Genomic DNA, 19,547 nt, shown 5'->3' with positions numbered 1-19,547 from the left:
CACCCTTTTCACTCCCCGACTCAAATGCATTCTACTCAACTGCAGATCGGCCCCTAGACACTCCTCCGACATCGCAGATTTCATCATAACAATGGACCTGGACTTAGCCATCCTGACCGAAACCTGGCTTACTGAATCTTCTCCACCCCCCCCACCCCCCCCAACTACCACATCATCAGACTTGACAGGATAGGCAAGATGGGCGGAGGAATCGCATGCATTTTTAGGAGCAACCTCTCGATCACTAAAGTCACTTCTCCCTCCCTCACCTCCTGTGAACTCATCTGCCTCTGTCACCAGCGAGGGCAAACCTGTATGCTCTCTTCATGTCATCTACCACCCACCCGGGGACAACCTCACCTTCACCCAACAACTCATGGACACGATCTCATTTAATTCCGGACGGCAGAACACTCAAATCTATCTGGGTGACTTCAATCTCCACTGGAACAATCACAATGACGTGTTGGTGAATAGTCTTAAAACTATCCTCAACGCGCTCGACCTCACCCAAATCTGCAACAGCCCGACCCATGACAAAGGCTCTATCCTCGACCTTATCATAGCCAAAGAGGACTCCACCCAACTAGGGGCAATCCAACCTTGCGACTGGTCAGACCACCACATTATCACATTCTTCATCAACGAAGAAGGTAAACTTAGCCCGGCTCAACCCACCAAATCCAAGATATGGAAAAGGGACCTAAAGAAACTCAACCCCAACTCCTTAACTCCCCACACCTGCAATCTCCTCCTTCCCCCTACTGGAGCCTCGGACGTACAATCTCTGACCAACCGCTACCTCGACTCTAGGACCTCAATAATAAATGAAGCCGCCCCCCTGCAACTGAAGAGTGTCTCCACCAAGAACTCTAAACCATGGTATGATGGTAGTCTCAATGAAGATAGGCGTGCCATGCGAATGGCAGAGCGCACCTGGAGATCAGACCCCTCAGCACTGCACCTTAAAACTCTTTAAAAAAAAAAGAGAAACGCTTACTTTAGGAAAATCAAGCGCTCTAAAACAAATTTCTTCAGCCTCCAGCTCGATCAAGCAAAAAAACGACCAAGAAAACTGTTTGATCTAGTCAAAACTCAAACCAAGGAACAACCTCTACAATCAAATAGCACAACAGGCATTATACCATCCTGTGAAGACTTCTCTGCTTTGAGCTTAAGACTGATAACATAAGAAGCGATCTCCTCAATGATGTAAGCCGCTATTCCAGCCCCAACAGCTTAACTTCCACTCAACCTAAAAACAATGCGGCCTGGTCTTCCTTCGACACCTACTCAGAAGAAACAATTCACAAACTGCTCTGCACCTTGAAACCCTCTAATCACCTCACAGACCCCCTACCTGCTAGTTCTGTAAAAGACTTCATCTCCCTGCTCCTCCCACTTTGGACTAAAATCATTAACAGTTCCCTTCAACAAGGACTCATCCCCGACTCCCTCAAGGTGGGACAAGTCACGCCTATACTCGAGAAACCTACAGCTAACCCTGCTAACCTTAACAATTACCGCCCTATCACTAATATCCCTACCCTGGCCAAACTACTGGAGAAATGAGCACAACTCCAACTGACAAAACACATCGATCAGTTTGATCTCCTCAACCCTCATCAGTCAGGTTTCAGAGCAAGACACAGTACGGAAACGCCTATGACACAATTGATGACGTCCTCCAAATCCTAACGACACCTGCCTCCTCATTCTACTTGATCTCTCCTCAGCATTCGACACCGTCAAACATGAGAATCTACTTGAGCTCTTAAACACCGGAATGGGTCTATCTGGGACTGTTCTAAAATGGTTCACTTCCTTTCTACATAACCGATCTCAAAAGTTCAAGATCAACAACGTGTTATCCCCATCTGTGCCTGTAACATTAGGAGTCCCACAAGGATCTTCCCTATCCCCAACCTTGTTCAATCTAGTCATGGAGCCACTCATCACCTTGTTACAAGCATCAAATGTTCACTTTCACATGTATGCCGATGACAACTATCTCAAACTACAATCCCCTGAAGATATCAAACTTCTGAACTCTACGCTCAGAAACACCCAATCATGGTTGGCCGATAATCACCTCAAACTAAATGCTCTGAAAACGGAGTTCCTTTTGATCTCACCTCCTGCGAAAATCTTCACCACCCAAACCTGGCTCAAGCACCTAACAGCCCTCAATGTCCAACCCACTATCGTGGACGCCGCGAAATCCTTAGGCATCACACTTGACGCCAATCTCAACATGCAGCAGCATATTAGCAAAGCTAATAAGGGAGCTAGTTTCCAAATCAATACTTTGAGGAAACTTAAACCCTTCCTCCCAGCTAAGGACTTCCAAACTGCAGTTCAAGCCCTAGTCATCCCATGCATTGACTACGGAATCGTCGCTCTATGCGGACTCCCCCTATCAACAACTGCACCCCTAAGAGCCTCCTTGAACGCTGCAGCGAGACTTATCACTGGATCAAAAAAACATTTGCATATTTCCCCCGATTTAAAATCCCTGAACTGGCTGCCTTTTGAAGCCAGGATACACCTAAAAATCGCTTGTATGACTCATATGGCTGTACACCAAAAGTCACCCAACTAACTCACACAAAAGCTGACTATATCAGGGGGCTCGAGATCCACCAGAAGCACAAAAAATCTCCTCCTGAAACCGCGAAGATTCCGGAAAGAAAAAACTTATAAACTATCCTTCTCTGGAATGGCACCCAGGATCTGGAATGCACTCCCTCCCGAAACAAGACTTTTCTCCTCCTCTGCATTTTTTTAAGAAGGTTAAAGCCATCCTTATGGCTAAATTCACTTGAACTCTTTTTTTGGGATATATTGAATACATTGCACCGACCCCCTCACCCCTGTTTCTGTAAAGCGCTCTGATATTTGCAAAGATCTTGTTCGCGCTATATAAAACTTTGAAAATAAAAGAGCATTTCACAAATTTCTCTCAATTTTGATTCGTCTTCTAGAAGGACAATTAAACACATTTTGGAGGAAGAACACAATTCTTCCAATTTACTGAGTCTGAAGACATGCTGCAAGCAATGAGTGGGTTAATTTTTTTTCTAGGACATAGGACACTTAAAATTGAGAGTTATGAAAAAGATGAATTCTGGTCAAAACGCTAGAAAAATCAAGATGTAAAAAAACATTTTGCCAAGTTCAAAAATGTACGTTTACAAAATGTTCCGTCAACTTTGTGAAAGGACGAACCGACTGCTCACAAAACCTGATTGAGGAGTCAGTAAAAGGTAACACTGGTAGACTGACGCGAATGGCTCAGGGTTAGCTTTCAGCCATGAGAGACTTCGCACACCACCTGCCTTTAACACAGCAGTCTTCTGATAGACAAATTTAGTAGCATAATCCGATTATCATTCCCAAACACAAGCTAGAATGCTTGTACACATTTTTTTTAAGTGCTTTAGTCCTAGGCGCAAGTGGGACAATTCAAAGCTTCCAGTAAAGGAGAACAAGGGTGCTACTAAGGGGAACATATTTGAAGTATAGTCCTCTGAAAACTTGAATCTTTTGGAGAAGCATCCACAACCAGAGAAATCCTCAGAAGCGTATGATATATGGCCACAGCGCAACATTCACTTCCAATACTCAAGTCTGACCAGATACATGTAGTTTAACATCCATTTTTATTGGTTCAAGACAACAGCCACAGTATAAAAACAGACATCCAATAAGCACACAAAATAAGCTTCTAGCAGTAATCGGTAATCACAAAATCTCACAAACAATGGCTTCAACTCTAGTAACTAACAGGCTGCAGCAAAAACCGTCATGTTAGAAATTTAGGATAGATATTATGCCCATTGCTTGAAGGATGCAATAGGTTTGTCTAGTAGGGCATCAAGTAAACTTGTTCTACTATATTACACACGTTTGCTAGATTTGAGCCTTCACATGAAATTAAAAGAAATACAAATTAAAATTCACATCAGTTGCAGGTTGTCACCAAGTAGAAATAAGAGATGTGAAGTAACTTAAGAACCTAAACAAATTGATAGTAAGTGGACTGATCAAAGACCAGCAACACTTGCATCGAAGGGTGGGTGGAAATATTTTGGAAAGTAAGCACAATGAACCCCATCTCAACCTTCGTGCAAAGCTGAAGGTAGATATAAACTCACAAATTCACCCCACGGGATAACTAAAGGATAATGGAAAATATCAGGCATTTTGTGAGGTTTTCATATATATATATATATATATAACCACACAAACTGCCTACGAACCAGGCAGGCCGTTTGCTACCTACCAGCTTATTTAGATTCCTGGCAAGTGGCTGTAGGGCTGCCAGTTCGTAGATTCGCGCTGCAACACCCTTTAAACGTCAATACTGCCATGTATGATAGATACTGTGTCATGCTGCAGATAGAAGCTACAACAGTGGGCTGAGAGGTCATTGGACGTTTTCTTGAGCAAGTATGGGACCTCACAAACACCAGCTCAGGCAAGTCCATCTAGCGACAAAAAAAGCTGCAGTTTGCTAGACCTTCACCAATATTTAAAGCAGTAAAACTTAGATGCAATCTACCTGTGAATTTCCAAGTGATCTGCTTGGTGACCAAAAATGACGGGTCCTACTTGGCTATGCAAGGCAGCATGTTTAGAGATCTTGTGGAGGAGGTCTCCCTCAAAAGCATTCAGAGCCACACTGAGGTGTGCGTGTGTGATTTTACTGTGATTATGCACAATTTCAAACCAGAGTGTAGACTATGCATTCGGATATCAGCACATTTAGGTCGATCACGTCTTCAGGCAACGGCAACTGTAAGATTTAATTTGGAATCCATCTGCGCCCGCATCATCCACAGTTCTAGATTTCCACAATTCACGTCTAATGGAATGGTCAGATCTGCAGGAAGCTTCCTCAAAATACTGTTTTGAAAATACTAAATGTGCTCAGCTACTTGTGTACAGCCACACCCTTTTGCAAAGTAAACACGGACCTCGCTCTAATGGCCATAAAACCATCCGGACAACAAGGATGCTACATGTTCCATGGTACAGAGCAATCACAAACCCATCATGCTCCGGCTCAGGTGTCCGTCGTTTCTTACGTCAAGCAGGCATGGGTCTGGTATGGAGTTCGAGCTCCTCCCTCACCTCACCAGGTGGTTAATGCATGTAAATAAATGCCTCCATACTTGGATTTAAGGAAGAAATAATGTGCTCCAGGCAGAGAACATAGAAAAACAACGTTACAACTATTAAAAGGACGCTTTATTACACAACAAAAACAGCTTCCTTCATTAGTGGCTATTCTACGACTGTCTTCTTATGCAACACAAATATAAAAACCTAAACTGCTAAAGCAGAAATAAGAGTCCAACGCACAGACGGAAACTATCACTGAAATTTAATGTGGACGATGCTTGCAGTCATCATGGACGGAACCCTGCAAAGCAAAGAAAACAGTAGAGTTAAGGATCTAAACAACCAAAGATACATTGCAATGTGATGCAACTGAATAGTAAGTTTAGAATACTCGCACGCCAGGAAATAAAAAGCTTCGATTTTTTAAAAATAAACTCAAGAAATGGGTCACCCTCGCTCCATAAAAAGCAACACACCATACCGTTGCCTTGAAACAGAGCACCCTTCAGCAATATAGGCTGGATTGTATTATCCAAAAATAAAGAAGTGCACTGTGAGTACAGAAACAATCCTGTTCTTAGCTTTATGTAATCAGGCCAGAGATAAACATCTGAAGTGTTCCGATTCCATTAAATACCATAAAAGGAGCAATATCAGAGGTGTGGCGCCGCAGCCATGGTGACCGACTACAGAATCTGGGGATCACGGTTCGATCCCCGGGGCCGGCGGTAGATCGCCCAGCAACATATGACTCTGGGCGTTAGCTTGCTTAATCTTCCCGACGGCCCCCAGAAATCCTAACGGGTGATGGTTCGCGCTTTACAAATGTGGATTAGAATTATTAATATCATCCCACAAACCTAAAGTTCATGAAAGATCTTGGCTAAAGCACAGAGAGTTCCACCCGATAGCCCACCATATACAAAGCTTAAAGTACAACTTACGCAAACTGAACCAAGTAAATTAACTAGAGCACGGATGAACAGATTTCTGGTTCTCAAAAAAAGTATGCCAGTGATTATCACATTCCACGCTGATGACGAGCTGGGCTCGTCATGGCGTAGCCTCCTCGCACGCTGATGACGAGCCCAGCTCGTCACGTAACATGCGATTTAAAAAATCTCAGCGTGCGAGCGGAATTCCGCTAGCGCGCATGAGGTTAAGTCAAGAAAATATCCAAGAGTATGGGCATACAAAGATGGCTAGATCCTCAAAATGCTCCTATGACGCATAATAAACTCAGCAGCAGTTTTGGTAGGGGTGGAGACTGCTTCTTAAGTAACAGGGCCCTAAATGCAATGCACTGGCAGTTGGTCTCTCGGTTTCTTTTCTGGAACAGCAGAATCCAGATCTGACACAAGTTAGTATTTAATGACCACCTCTGAAGAGGGTAGCAGATTGTTCAACTTCAATGAGGATAACAATGATGCAGGAATAAAGTTGCTCAAAACAAGCTTTTCTTTCTCCGCAAAAGGGCTGTCTTTAATAGTCAAGAATAAAACGTTTTTTTTACCTCCAAGTATAGTTTTGAAGCTTGAAACAATATCTGGAATCACATGCAGTGCATTTACTTTGTCATCTAGTGGTTGAGTTCAGAACTGTTTCCATTTCCACTTTCTGCCCCCTTTCCTTTTGGGCATCGACCAGTACATGGGTATTGTCACTAACCTTCAACATACTCTAAAATATATTCCACAATGCCCCACTGCGTGGTTCACCATCATCAGATTCTCTCGTGTCTTTTTTGGTGACCTGTACTTTTCTTGCACTTTTCATTCAGAGGCATTTTATTCTGATCTCTTGTTTACACTCGCAGCTCCATTAATGGCAGAAGGCTTGGAGAACATTTTTATAAGTACAAAATGCCTTACAAGTAAATAAAACCTTTTTGTTCTGCAACATGAAACTTTTCTGGAGTCACATCCATGGCACCGATTATCAAGCGATATTCCCCCCACTTATAAGGTTTGGTTGAAGTGAGCGTTTGGTAAGCAGTGTCTTAATATATTCTGACCCACTTGTACTTCTGTAGAAGTCTGAACGTCCACCCAATAGTGTTTTGTGAAATGTGTAATGATCACCATGTGAGTGCCATGCAAAGGTCATTCATAGATACATTAGCTAGGAACGCTAACATGGCTCCCTTTCTTTCTAGTGGAGTGTGCTCTAGGTCTTTCAACTGTTATGTGCCAAGCTATTTTGTAGAGTTTTTTTATGGATTGCATTATTTATTTTGAGATGGGTCCTTTTGCGGCGGAGTATCTTTGTTGGCTAGAGTAAATGAGATAATGTATACCCCTTTCTTGCAGGTAATGTAATACATCTCGCCATGTCTGTGTGCGGGGCTTTTTCTGCCAGTGTTATTGGATGTTTGCTTTTAGATGTACCTGTACAGAATAGTGTGATAAAGTGCCTCAACATGATTTGCCCACACTTTTTGCATGGTTGTGGTGTAGTTTCAATTGTAAGGGATAGGGTCCCTGCCAACCAAGTTCCCTGTGCCAGTGTTTCTTCCCTAAAACATAACCACAATTGTTACTTCTTCCCCTGTAAGTCCCTAGTAAGTGATACCCTGGGTACCTAAGGTCCTTGAACCACACTCACTAGGACCATGACACTGCCCTTGCAGCTTTCATGCCCCTCCAAGGTGAAAGACAACAGTTGACATGATGGCACCTTGCCTGGGTGCTAAGCCAGCCAGCACTGGCTGAGGGTTTAGAGAAGTCACCCCTTCGTGCAGACCATACAGCTGTAAAGCAGGGTGCACTATACCACAGGTGAGGGGCTATCTGCCCAAGCAGATACCCCCTACAATACTTAAGTCCGTTCTTAAATATTTCAAGTGCCAGGGAAGCTATAAAGAACAGATGGACTGGAAACCAGAAAACTGGACTCTTAGCACCATGATGGCTTCACTGAAACCAGAAGTGTTTGGTGCCAAACAGCTCCTTGAAATAAATCCACTAATGCCAGTGTTAGATTTTTTTTAAACATGTAATCAGAGGGCACCCGAGAGGTGCCCCCTGAAAACCTACAGATCCTGGTGTGGGCACAGACTGGCTTTAGACAGCCTATTGCACATAGACTCCCTGGGAGGAGAGCCTCTGCTCTCTGGGGCCAGAAACAATGCCCATCCTGTGCAGAGGTGTCACGCCTCTCCCAGGAGGGGCCAGATCTCAAAGGGGAAGCTTCATGCCGTCTTTGTAATGCGGTTCTCCTTTTTAATGAAATTATACCAAATACGCAACTTTATTTTTCAAACTGGTAATTGCGTTATTCAAAAACACAATTAGGATAAAGTAGCTTGAAGATAGGACCTCTCGCTATGTGTAGGTAAGCTCAGTCATGAGAGGTACCAACTTGGCAGCCTGCACAGCAAACCCCGAAGAACTGCCTTAACTCTACCGATGAAGGATAACAATCCTGAAACACCGGTGTCCAGAGTTGGCCTGCAACTTTGCATTTACACTTGAGATCCTACGAAAAGTGCACACGCTTCAAAGAACTGCATTTACCATGATGCTCATGGGTATACCCGCTGGTGTGTGGAGCAGTGTGCGACCTATGGACTTTCACTTAAGCTCAGTCATCAAACCTAACATTGAAGACTCCCACCACACAAAAGTTGCTGGCACATTAACATCAACGGTAATAGCATTGTTACAAGCTAATACATTTTTCTATTTGTTACAAAGGTAAAATAATGACATGAAAATACCTAATCTGCTTTTTTCTTCCTTGTTCGTTTCCCAGTTTCTTTTGTGAGCGCATCAGCGGCATCTTGCTTGGACTGCTGCTCTGGAGCAGCAGCTTCGTCATCACCAGAGCCTGTACCTCTGTGGGATTAAAATGGATTAAAACTGAGTTAGGATTTCCAATTTTCTTTAATTCACATACCACAAAAAACTGCTATGGCATGGCAATGAACAAAAGGTATAGGCCAGCTTCTACCAAGTGCTGGTGCTTTGGCAGCGGCACAGGGTGAGGGGAAAAAGGCAACAGCAGCAAGTGGGGGGAGGGGGCGCGTGGGGAATGGTTGTGGGGATTAGGATCAGCAATAAGTGGTAGTGGAAACCGTAGAGGTACATGTGGATCTTCCTGTTATACTGGCCCACTAACAAGAAATTCTACACACTTCAAAGCATGGAACAAGTCTTATTTTCTGATCAAGATGTATATTTGATGCAAGGTGCATAAGGGGAGCGATTCAGAACGCACTAAAGAATAAGAGTAGAAGTTTACCACAGTACACTCTGATGGAACACGCAACCCTGCTCTGCCTTCGCAAGAAGGAATGCACCAATAGCTTTGTTTTCTATGTAAATAAAAAAAATCCTCACTACAATAAAATGTTCGGCAGTCAGTCACCACTCATGACTATCGTGCGGTGGAAGAACGAACTGGTACTAACCCCTAAAGTAGCACTTCTACCCAAAAATGTGTGTGCTTTCTCACACCCGGATACCCTGGAATAGCTCTCTAGAGACTTTCAGCAGGCATACATTTTTTTTTAAGACAAGTTAACGTTGGAAGCTGGTCCAAAACATGCAACTTTTATTGTTTTAACCGGTGCATAGCGGAAAATGTTTGAGACGAAAAGTGTTTTCCAGAGTTAGCCATGTTGGCATTAAGTCACACAGTTAGGATTTGGAGAAAAAGGTCTACTGGGTTGCCTTCGCTCTGGAAACACTAGTTGCTGAGCGTGAACTGAAGTCATGGAGTTCTCCCAAAATATTTTAATGCCCCAAACCATAGACTGTGAAGCCAACATTGAAGATACATTAGATAACATTGAGAGCTATGTTTTTCATTGCTTAAACCAAGGGTCTTCAAACTGTGTACCTGTTTATTTTTGTACTGCCTGCAACATCAAAATCGTGAGCTGGCAATCCTAATCATAAAACAGGAAGTATGTTGCAGGATCAGCACATTATTTCCTTCACCCTCGTCCTCCGATTAATGACATAATAGAAATAGTTTAACTTAAATCTGAAACCCTACGCCACCGTCAATAACATGCTGATTTACTTCAAGTGTCTGGGAATGCACCATGCATTCAGACAACTCACTCATTCTCACCCTTCAGTTTCACGCTCACCCTGCACTAATAGCGCATAGTTATCAATTTACCGCATTTGCCACATAATCCATCATATGCTGCATACCATGCAGATTAAAAAAAAAACTTGTTTCTGGTTCAAACAGTAAATTATGCGGCACAATGCGCCTTATTTTGTGGTAAGCATTACTTCATTATTTTGTCATTTTAACTCAAGGTAACGCTGTCAGGGGGAATATTTCACCTCATTAGTACCAGTTTAACACCCAAATACAGCTGTAAGCAACTACAAGATTACCAGTTAATCACTCCAGAACACTGTCACACTAAGTAAATTTTGTTCCGTTGGAGTTCGAACCATTTTTTTTCAAATCTGCAGATAATGTAGCAAATGAAGTAAACTGATAACTCTTTTGAAAACGAGGCTGCTGCAGAAACTCACAATTCCAGTGGCTTTGGCTTTAAGTGACTCAATCAATTAATGGCTGTTAAGAAAGTCGATTTCTTTTTTCTTTTTACTTTCTACACTACCACCCGCCATACGATTTCAGGCAGAGGCATCACAAACTCAGTATTACTCCAGTATTAACCATTCGGGGGCATTGTGAAAGCAGAGTCCATGAGGTGACGGGTAGAAGGCCAGCAGGGTTGCGTTCAGATCCAGAGCCCTAATCCTCACGATCCCTGGGGCCTCACAGTAATGGTCTAGGAGACAGAGGAAAGGAGCAAGACTCTACAAGCATCCTAGACATACTCTCACCCCCGGGCTACTCCATCATTAGGAAAGATAGACCCGTCCGAAAAGGTGGGGGTCTAGCTATCATCTTCAAAGACGAACTACAGCTCTCCCTTATAAATAACACCGAATATGCCTCCTTTGAATACCTTGTAGCCGAACTCGAAATACAGGGTTCCGCCTCATCCGCCTTCACAATATATATAATCCGCCCGGAAATCAATACCCATTACTTTGACGAGCTATCTAACCTTCTTACCCAATCCTCAATGTCCAAATCTAAAAACATCTTCCTGGTAGACTTTAACCTCCATTGGAATGATACCAAAGATCCCTCACTCTCACTCCTCTCTGACCTTCTCGAAATTAATGACCTCAAACAAATCTGTCAGTCACCAACCCATTCCAAATGAGCCACCCTTGACGCTATCATTACCAGTGAGGATCTAGCCCTCTTGTCTAACATTCCCATTGACTGGTCCGACCATCATCTTATCCTGTTCTCCACAACTACCTCTGCCTCCCCGCCTCCCACAAAAACTATTAAACCCATGAAACTGATTAGAAATCTCAGTCATATCCCTCCCGACTTACTTGAATCCAAACTTCATGCCCAACTCCTCGCTATCCCTTTCTCCCTTAACACGAATAAACTAACCGAACAATATAACAAAGCAGTCACTGATACCCTTGACCTCCAAGCCCCTCAAACTCAAAGAAATATCCCCTCCAAATCATGGGTTAACACAGAGTTAAATAATGAAAGACGCAGACTCAGACTGACGGAAAAGATTATGGAGACAGCACCCTTCTCCCTATAACCTGGCCCGCCTCAGACTTGCTAGATCGTCCTACAAAAACACATCTTTAGACAAAAAACTTCCTTCTTCAGGACTCAACTAGATCGAGCTCAGAATAGGCCAAGAGAACTATTCAACATTGTGCGCAATCAAACTGCTTCGCCTCCCCTGTCCTCGTCGACTTGATGTGAAGAAATAGCTCTTTTGAGCAATCGTTCCTCTCTACTGTGATCCCTACCGCCAATTCGAAAATCTCTTAATATCCACCCCTCCATCATACCTATTAATATCCCCCCCTCCATCATAACTCCCCCTACACCCACTACTACCCATCATAACTGATCTCCCTCACCCCCCCCCCCCCCTGCACTCCAATTTCCTGGACTCCAATCATAATTCTCTTCCTAAAAATAATGCCGCATGGCCTAACTTCCAGCCAGTCACTGAAAGAGACTTCTTCAACATCATTACCAAACTCAAGCCTTCCTCACACACCAAACCTCTCCCTTCCAAACTTGTCCAAAACCTCAAACACATCATCACCCCTTCCTGGACCTCTATTATCAACAGCTCCCTTGCCACCGGCTGTGTCTCCACTTCATTGCAAGTAGGCCAAATCACCCCCATTATCAAAAATCCTTCGGCAGACCCAAACGACCTCAATAACCTTCGTCCCATCTCCAACCTTCCCCTTCTCTCTAAAGCCCTGGAAAAATATGTCCTTCTCCAACTAAATAAACACATTAAACATTTTAACTTACTAGACACCTTACAATCTGGCTTTAGGAAAGGATGAAGCACTGAAACCGCCATGCTAAACATTGTTGACGACATTCACCACTCACTTGACAATGGCGAATCTACCCTTCTGATCCTCCTTGATCTCTCTGCAGCGTTGGATACTGTTAACCACTCTGCTCTACTAAATGTTCTTAGAGATCGATTCGGCCTGAATGGCACGACACATAAATGGTTCGTCTCATACCTACAACACCTTTCTCAACAAATCAAAATCCAAAATTGCCTATCTAACCCTACCTCCATCTCCTTAGGAGTTCCACAAGGATCCATCCTCTCTCCCTCCCTCTCTCTTTAACCTTTTCATGGAACCCCTCACACTCCTCCTTAAACAAGCCGGGATCAACTACCATCTCTACGCCGATGACACCCAACGCTATTATAAAATTAAAACTCATGCGAACATCCTTCACCTCAACTACACTCATCAAGATTCAAGCCTGGTTCAACATTAACCAACTAAAACTCAATCCCCTAAAAAGAACTAGCTCCCCATTCAGAATTGGATCTCCGAACTTAATGCCCTCAACTGCTCATTATCTTTGTCCTCCTCTGTGAAATCACTAGGGATCTCCCTTGACAACCTCCTAACCCTCAAGGTACACATCAACAATTCCGCTAAAGGAGCCCTCTTCACTCTCCGCCACCTTAAGAAAATCAAGCCCTTCATCCCGATCGATGATTTCAAACTAGCAGTTCAATCCCTTGTTCTTTCTTGCATCGACTATGGCAATGCCATACTCAACGGAATGCCCAAGATCCACCTAGTACCTCTTAAATCTGTGCTTCACCTTGCAGCTAGACTTACCAGACTGCAAGCGATTCGACCACATCTCCCCTGCCCTTAAAACCCTTAAATAGCTCCCTATTCAAGGTAGGTCCACTTACAAAACAGCCTGCATCACACACAAAATTCTCCATCAAAACACACCGACCTACCTCGCTAACTAACTCACTAAAGCCGGTTGCTCCCGTTCCCTGAGAAGTACTAACACCTTCCTTCTCATCCCCCCTTCAAAAAAAGAAAACCACCCAGTCACGATCCTTTTCCGGCATCGCTCCTTGCATTTGGAATGCCCTTCCAACTGACCTTCGTTGCAACCCTTCCTACTCTAGCTTCAAAAAAGATCTCAAACTACATCTCCTCAATAAATACTGGGGACCCTAATCCCTATCTGTACTCGTCCACTGGCCACCATCTGTCCGAACCTTGATACATCCGCCCTCTCTTTATCAGACTTACTTGCCCTTCCCCCCGTCACTTCCCCCTCCCTATTTACCACCTTCACGTTCCTTGCACACCCCCTTCCCTTGTCCACCCTCAGCCCTAATCCCCTCCTACTCCCCCCCCATTTCTGCCCCTCCCTCTCCCTTCCTTACCAACCTAACTGACCTCCAACCTCCCCATCCTGACTCTGCAATTTCCCGGCTCTTTTCTAATTTGTGCCTTATGATATTTTTTGACTATCACTTCTTCCACATTTTGGTGTGCTTATTTCCCATATTTATCATTATGAAATATGTCAGGCGGAGACTTATATGTTATTTTCATATATTGATGCTATGTATGTTCCCTGTCTTTTTGACCTGGTCTCAAAAAAATGTAAAGAGCTCTGATACTCCTGGGTTCAGCCAGCGCTATATAAAACCTCAAAATAAATAGTTCATAGGCACAGTGGAAGAGAAATCCCAAAATAGTGAGCACTGTGGGGGGCTCATTTTTGTTTTACAAATGACCAGAGACAGCATCTTCAGAGAGATACCCCAAAGAAGGGGACACTAGAAGTGTTTTTTTTTAAGGAACATTTGTTAGTGAAGCTGGTACTGCTGACAAGTGCTTAAGTGGCCACTGCTGGTTATCAATAAGGAAGCAGATGCAACAGGACTAGGGCCCAGGAATTTGAGGGGCCCACTGCATCACAGACTGTCTACCTTTAAAAAAAAAGATGCATCAGAGGCGGGGGGGGATGGGGGGTAGGTCAGAGGAAAAAAGTTGGCTTAAACGAGAATACATATTTAAGGCTTAACCAACCTCATATTTGAAACAAACATAAATGTGGGTTACTAGAATCACTATCTGTGAGGACTAGAAGTGTTTGTTTTTTTAAGGAACATTTGTTAGTGAAGCTGGTACTGCTGACAAGTGCTTAAGTGGCCACTGCTGGTTATCAATAAGGAAGCAGATGCAACAGGACTAGGGCCCAGGAATTTGAGGGGCCCACTGCATCACAGACTGTCTACCTTTAAAAAAAAAAGATGCATCAGAGGCGGGGGGGGGATGGGGGGTAGGTCAGAGGAAAAAAGTTGGCTTAAACGAGAATACATATTTAAGGCTTAACCAACCTCATATTTGAAACAAACATAAATGTGGGTTACTAGAATCACTATCTGTGAGGTGGTACTTACAGTTTCACACCTTCATCTTCCTCTTCCTCCTCGTTTTGTTTAGCTTGCTTCTGTTTAGAAGAAGGAAATTAAAAAAAAAAACTTTAGCTGTGACAATCAATTCTCACTTGCATATGAACCACAATATTAGAAGTTGAGAGCAAGCGAAGGGGCATTGAAGTAGAGCCTCCATTTCTCATGGCATAAGTAACTCAATTTTCAAATAACAGCAGCCCCGACGCTAGACGATAAGATTTCTGGATGCGGTCCACCATCACAGACGACATGAATGTTACCATTTCAATGTAGTGTTTGCTTTGAGAGTGGAGAAACCTTAGGAATGTTCTGAACACGTGGAATGTTGCTAAAGAACAGACTTCTACAGCAATAGAAAATCGTCAATCAGAAATATTATCCTGCATTAAAAAAAGCTGTGCAGAGATCTTTAGCTCTGGCACTTAAGCAGACTGAATATGAAAATCAGACTGGCTAACAGACTACAAGAGCCCTACACTGCTTCAGGTTTGTAGTCCACAACGAATACAACACAATGCCTAGTGAAACTATGAAACTTAAGCATGGATTAAGTAAGTTTACCTCTGGAATGTTTGCTATTCTAGTCCAAAGCACTCCTCCAAAATGGTAGTTTTTTTCAATTACACAAAATTTAACTTGAAACAATCAACCTTGGAAAATTTTAGCTACTGCTCTATTCAAGAATAAGCAATTATCAATGTTATTGCCAGCAAATCAGATTTATCACGAAAAGCTAGCAAAAACTACAAGGTTCTTTGGCACACTTAGACTGTGAAAAGGGGATTGTTTGTAATGCAGGCCTAGCGACATACTAAACCTAAGAAGATCAGGCAAATAAATGAACTTTTCCAATAAGGTGCTGCTGGCCGTTTCCACCTTAAATGTAAAATTGTAATTTAAGATGATGTGGCACAAAAAGCCACTCAGACTATCCACCTCATGACAAGATCGAAAGTCTAATTTATATTTAAGAAAGGTGAATTAGCATCTACTGACATCACTGTGGTGACCGCTGCAGACACTGGATTTAGCCAGCCGAGCATCATAATGGCGATGAAATAGTAACAATGCCTGAAAAGCACAGGATTTCTAAACTTCAGACCTGCGTTTTCACATGCCATGGAACTATGACAAACTGATGGAGAGCTACTAGATACAGACCAACACTGTTCAGGTACAATGTCCTAATTATCTGGCAATGCCGGGAGCCACAGGATTATTACCATGGTGGAACTGAAAGAAAATTTAAATAGGTGGGAATGCTGTGGTTAAAGTAGTAAATCCGCTTTACATGAAGGAGACCCGAAAAGGATTAAATACAACGTGGAGATAATTGTGATAGGAAAAGGAAGTTAAGGTCTGGTGCCCTGTGCAGGCATTAAACTTAGACTACATCAATTGCTAGACTAGCCAACAAACATCTGTATAAGCACAACTAACTTTGTACACATGGGAGGAGCCTTGCCAGACTGGAAAACATGCACTAAAAAAAAAAAACAACAAGACCGAAATAAAAAAAAAAAAAAGGGACGAAAATATCAAATAGCCACTTCACTATGTGCTGCCTTATTTGCTGTGCCCAATGCAGTGTAACGACACAAAAGGAAAGATCTCCTCACCTCATTACCCACCTTAGCCGAAGCGAAGTGCCTGCCGGAGAATACGCCAGCTTTTGGGCAATAATCAGAAAAGATGAACTTCGAAAGGGACACAAGTGTTCTCCAGCACTAGATCTTTCATAGATACACATGCCTGAATTACTACCAGTCGTCTGGCTGAAAGCCCTCTCCAGCCTATATTAACACAGCAATGAATTCAGACACTCTACAAGCAGTCAGTCAACTCGCCTTGCAACATTAACTTTGTTGAATCAGGCAACAAGACGCAAAAGTCCTTATCCCTTTCCAGAGGCTGCCACCAACCAGATTCCAACCACAAGACTATTGATAGGGAAGAAAAGTTCAGAAAAGATCCTTTTCCAATTAAGTTGGATTTTTCACCGTCTTACAAGATACTCTACAGGACAGCCCTTTATTTTTCCCCTAATGAGGTAGGTCACACATTGTGCAAGTGCAACCATCACAGGGATGGTAGCCTGCTATGGTCAGCAGACTACCAGGTCTGCGATAGCTTTTAAATAGAGCTATTTTTTTCTTAAATTCAACCAGTTTGTCTTAATTGGTAACAGGATGCATTTAGACAAAACCGATTGAAAGTGTAATTTTTAAAGTAGGCAGTGGGCAACCAATTATTTTTTTTATTTTAACATTTACAAAGGGGAAGGAAGGTGTTGGTGAAATACAGTTCAGTCGCAAAACATTAAAACATAACAACGATTTGGAAGGAGCGCCCTAAATACCTAAAAAATACCAAAACAGCATTAAGTTGTAAACCCAAATTACGATTGGGTAACAAGTTACCGAATCACAATTTGGGGTTTGTACATTTCAAAAAGCCTATGTGCAGTTGCAAACTGGGACCTCAAAAAAGCTTAGCACATCTGGCCCTTAATTCCTTTAGCATGGCCTGGCGGTCTAACACGGCAGACACGCCTTAGCGAGGCTCCCACAGTCCGTTCGCAATACTTCATTAATTCTGCTCATCCAGTCATACTGCTCTATCCAGTGCCTTGAAAGGGTCCCAAGACACGCTGCAGATTTAGGGCTCCGGTGGTCGCATTTTCTGCGTCAGACGGCCGTGCAATCACACAGGGTGCTGTGCGCTAGACGTGCAGAGGGCGAGAACGGCCAACGCTCAGAGATACTCACCCCGCATGGAGTTGCCGGCGCCTGAAGAGTTAAGGCCGATCGGAGCTGAGCCTATTGATATCCAGTCTCTGCCCTGCTGGAGTCTCGGCGGCTGGGCAGGGCTACGGCGAGTGGGCTGGCGTGGGCCCCAGCTACTGCCCGGGCATAGGATACGCGACCGACGTTTCCCTCGACGATAAACCCCCTCTCTCTCTGGTGGAGGTTGCCGACATAGGTGTGTATTTGGGGGGCGGAGGACTGACAGACGCAACTTTGTCCCCGGCTTTGGGGTGAGGCCCAGGCCATGGTGAGAACTCTGGCGGCTATTTCGGGCTGCAACATACATGCTACACGCCTTGCTGATCACCGCAGCAGTTTATGCCCGACCAGGCGGGGAAGTCACTGCGCAGCCGGGGTGCTGGCGGACTGAGGCCTTGCTCAGGCCCTCGATGAAATCTCAGCAGCCATTAAAGGCTACAATATACCAGAGGCCCTAACAACCTGGGGCAGTCCAGCCGATAGGCGCCCCCCCCCCCCCGAATACCACAGGAGGAGTAGGGGACCGGCTACGCCTCAGGGCCATATGCTGCACGAGCGACAGGGGCGTCAGCGGCCAAATCGCCTCGCCAGATTAGCTTGTGGGGGTTGGGGAGACTGCCAGATTGGGCAATTAGGGTGCTGGCCACATGGGCGGTGCCACGCTGATCTCAGGGATACCCAAATTACTGGCGAATGTAGACTGGGGGCTACTGAAGACCGGACCCATTCTCCTTTACCGCTGGGTGTTCCGTGGCTAACAAGGGACGGAGTGAGACCCCGTGCTGCTGCCCAGCACCTACCAACATACTGAATCTCCCAGGTGGGAGCGGAGCCTAGTAGTTTGGCTCTTCCAGGAGGCCCCATTGATACCGGTTGGCTGCCATCGGATCCGGGCGGGTCTGGGGTTGAGAGTCGGCGCCCGTTGTGGGCGCCCTGTTCACAGTTGGACCAGGTACGGTGCAGCTTGTGGGCACAGTACCCTCCCTGGCAGCCGCCCTTTGGAGGTCCAACAGAGAGTGACTGGCGATATCAGCCTGTATCAACATCAGACCTCCAAGGCGTACTTGGACCTTGTAGCTAGACCACCGCATTTTGTATACCTACACAAGATGCCCATTGACAAGACGCCTGGAATGGTACCCAAGCAAAGCACAATAGATTAATATACTGGAGCTTTGGCCTAGGAGCAGAGTTGGGCGATCAGAATGTGGCCATGCCAAATAATGAAGCCGTTGGCAGCGATTACGCAATCCCAGGAAACTCTTGAGGCCAATATTGAGGCAGTATGCTACGACGTTCTGCTGCTCAGACAGGATCTCTGAAATGCTGTACAGCGCATTACAAAGTCAGAATCCAGGCTCTCAACAGTAGAAGACACAATGAGCAAACTTCAGAATTAAGTATCCACCCTAGAAACGCTTACCAAAGGCCTGGCGACAGTGTAGCTCAGCAACAACCTCCGCTTTGTTGGGCTCCTTGAGGGTTGCGAGGGCGGCCGCATTGAGGACTTCCTTGTTAAGTGGCTCACAGAATGGCTTCCTCATGACGCAGTTTTCCCCTTTATAATCGAGCGTGCACATCTGGCGCTGATGCAGAAGCCGCCGGCGGGCACCCGCCATCAAACAATAATTTGTGCAGCTTCTCAAAAGACCAAGATGCTATATTGCAGCAAGCCAGATTGAAAGAGACGCTCACGTTTGCCTTACAACACATTATGATTTTCCCGGACTACACCAAGATGGTGAAAGAACGCAGACAGTCATTTGTACAAGCCAAGGCACTTCATAGTGGCCTCAAGATCCAATATTCCCTGCTGTTCC

General features: G+C 44.4%; 1 protein-coding gene across 2 annotated transcripts in view; it reads right to left on the bottom strand.

Annotated features, from left to right (window-relative positions):
* Positions 1-3,643: 3,643 nt before the first annotated feature.
* LOC147673151 (uncharacterized) overlaps positions 3,644-19,547 on the bottom strand; it is a 52,042-nt gene continuing 36,138 nt past the window's right edge. Inside the window, exons 9-11 of one of the 2 annotated variants that reach the window (XM_086946902.1) lie at positions 14,927-14,976; positions 8,846-8,963; positions 3,644-5,428 (exon numbers count right to left, since the gene is read on the bottom strand). In XM_086946902.1, the coding sequence (XP_086803028.1) occupies positions 8,846-8,963; positions 14,927-14,976 (168 nt within the window). In that variant the 3' untranslated portion in view covers positions 3,644-5,428. The remainder of the gene's footprint in view (positions 5,429-8,845; positions 8,964-14,926; positions 14,977-19,547) is intronic. The other variant, XM_086946903.1, reaches the window with a different exon arrangement.

The sequence above is a fragment of the Lissotriton vulgaris genome, chromosome 12 (assembly GCF_964263255.1).
Source record: "Lissotriton vulgaris chromosome 12, aLisVul1.2, whole genome shotgun sequence".
Lineage (NCBI taxonomy): Eukaryota > Metazoa > Chordata > Amphibia > Caudata > Salamandridae > Lissotriton > Lissotriton vulgaris.
This window is presented reverse-complemented; position numbering and strand designations above follow the sequence as displayed.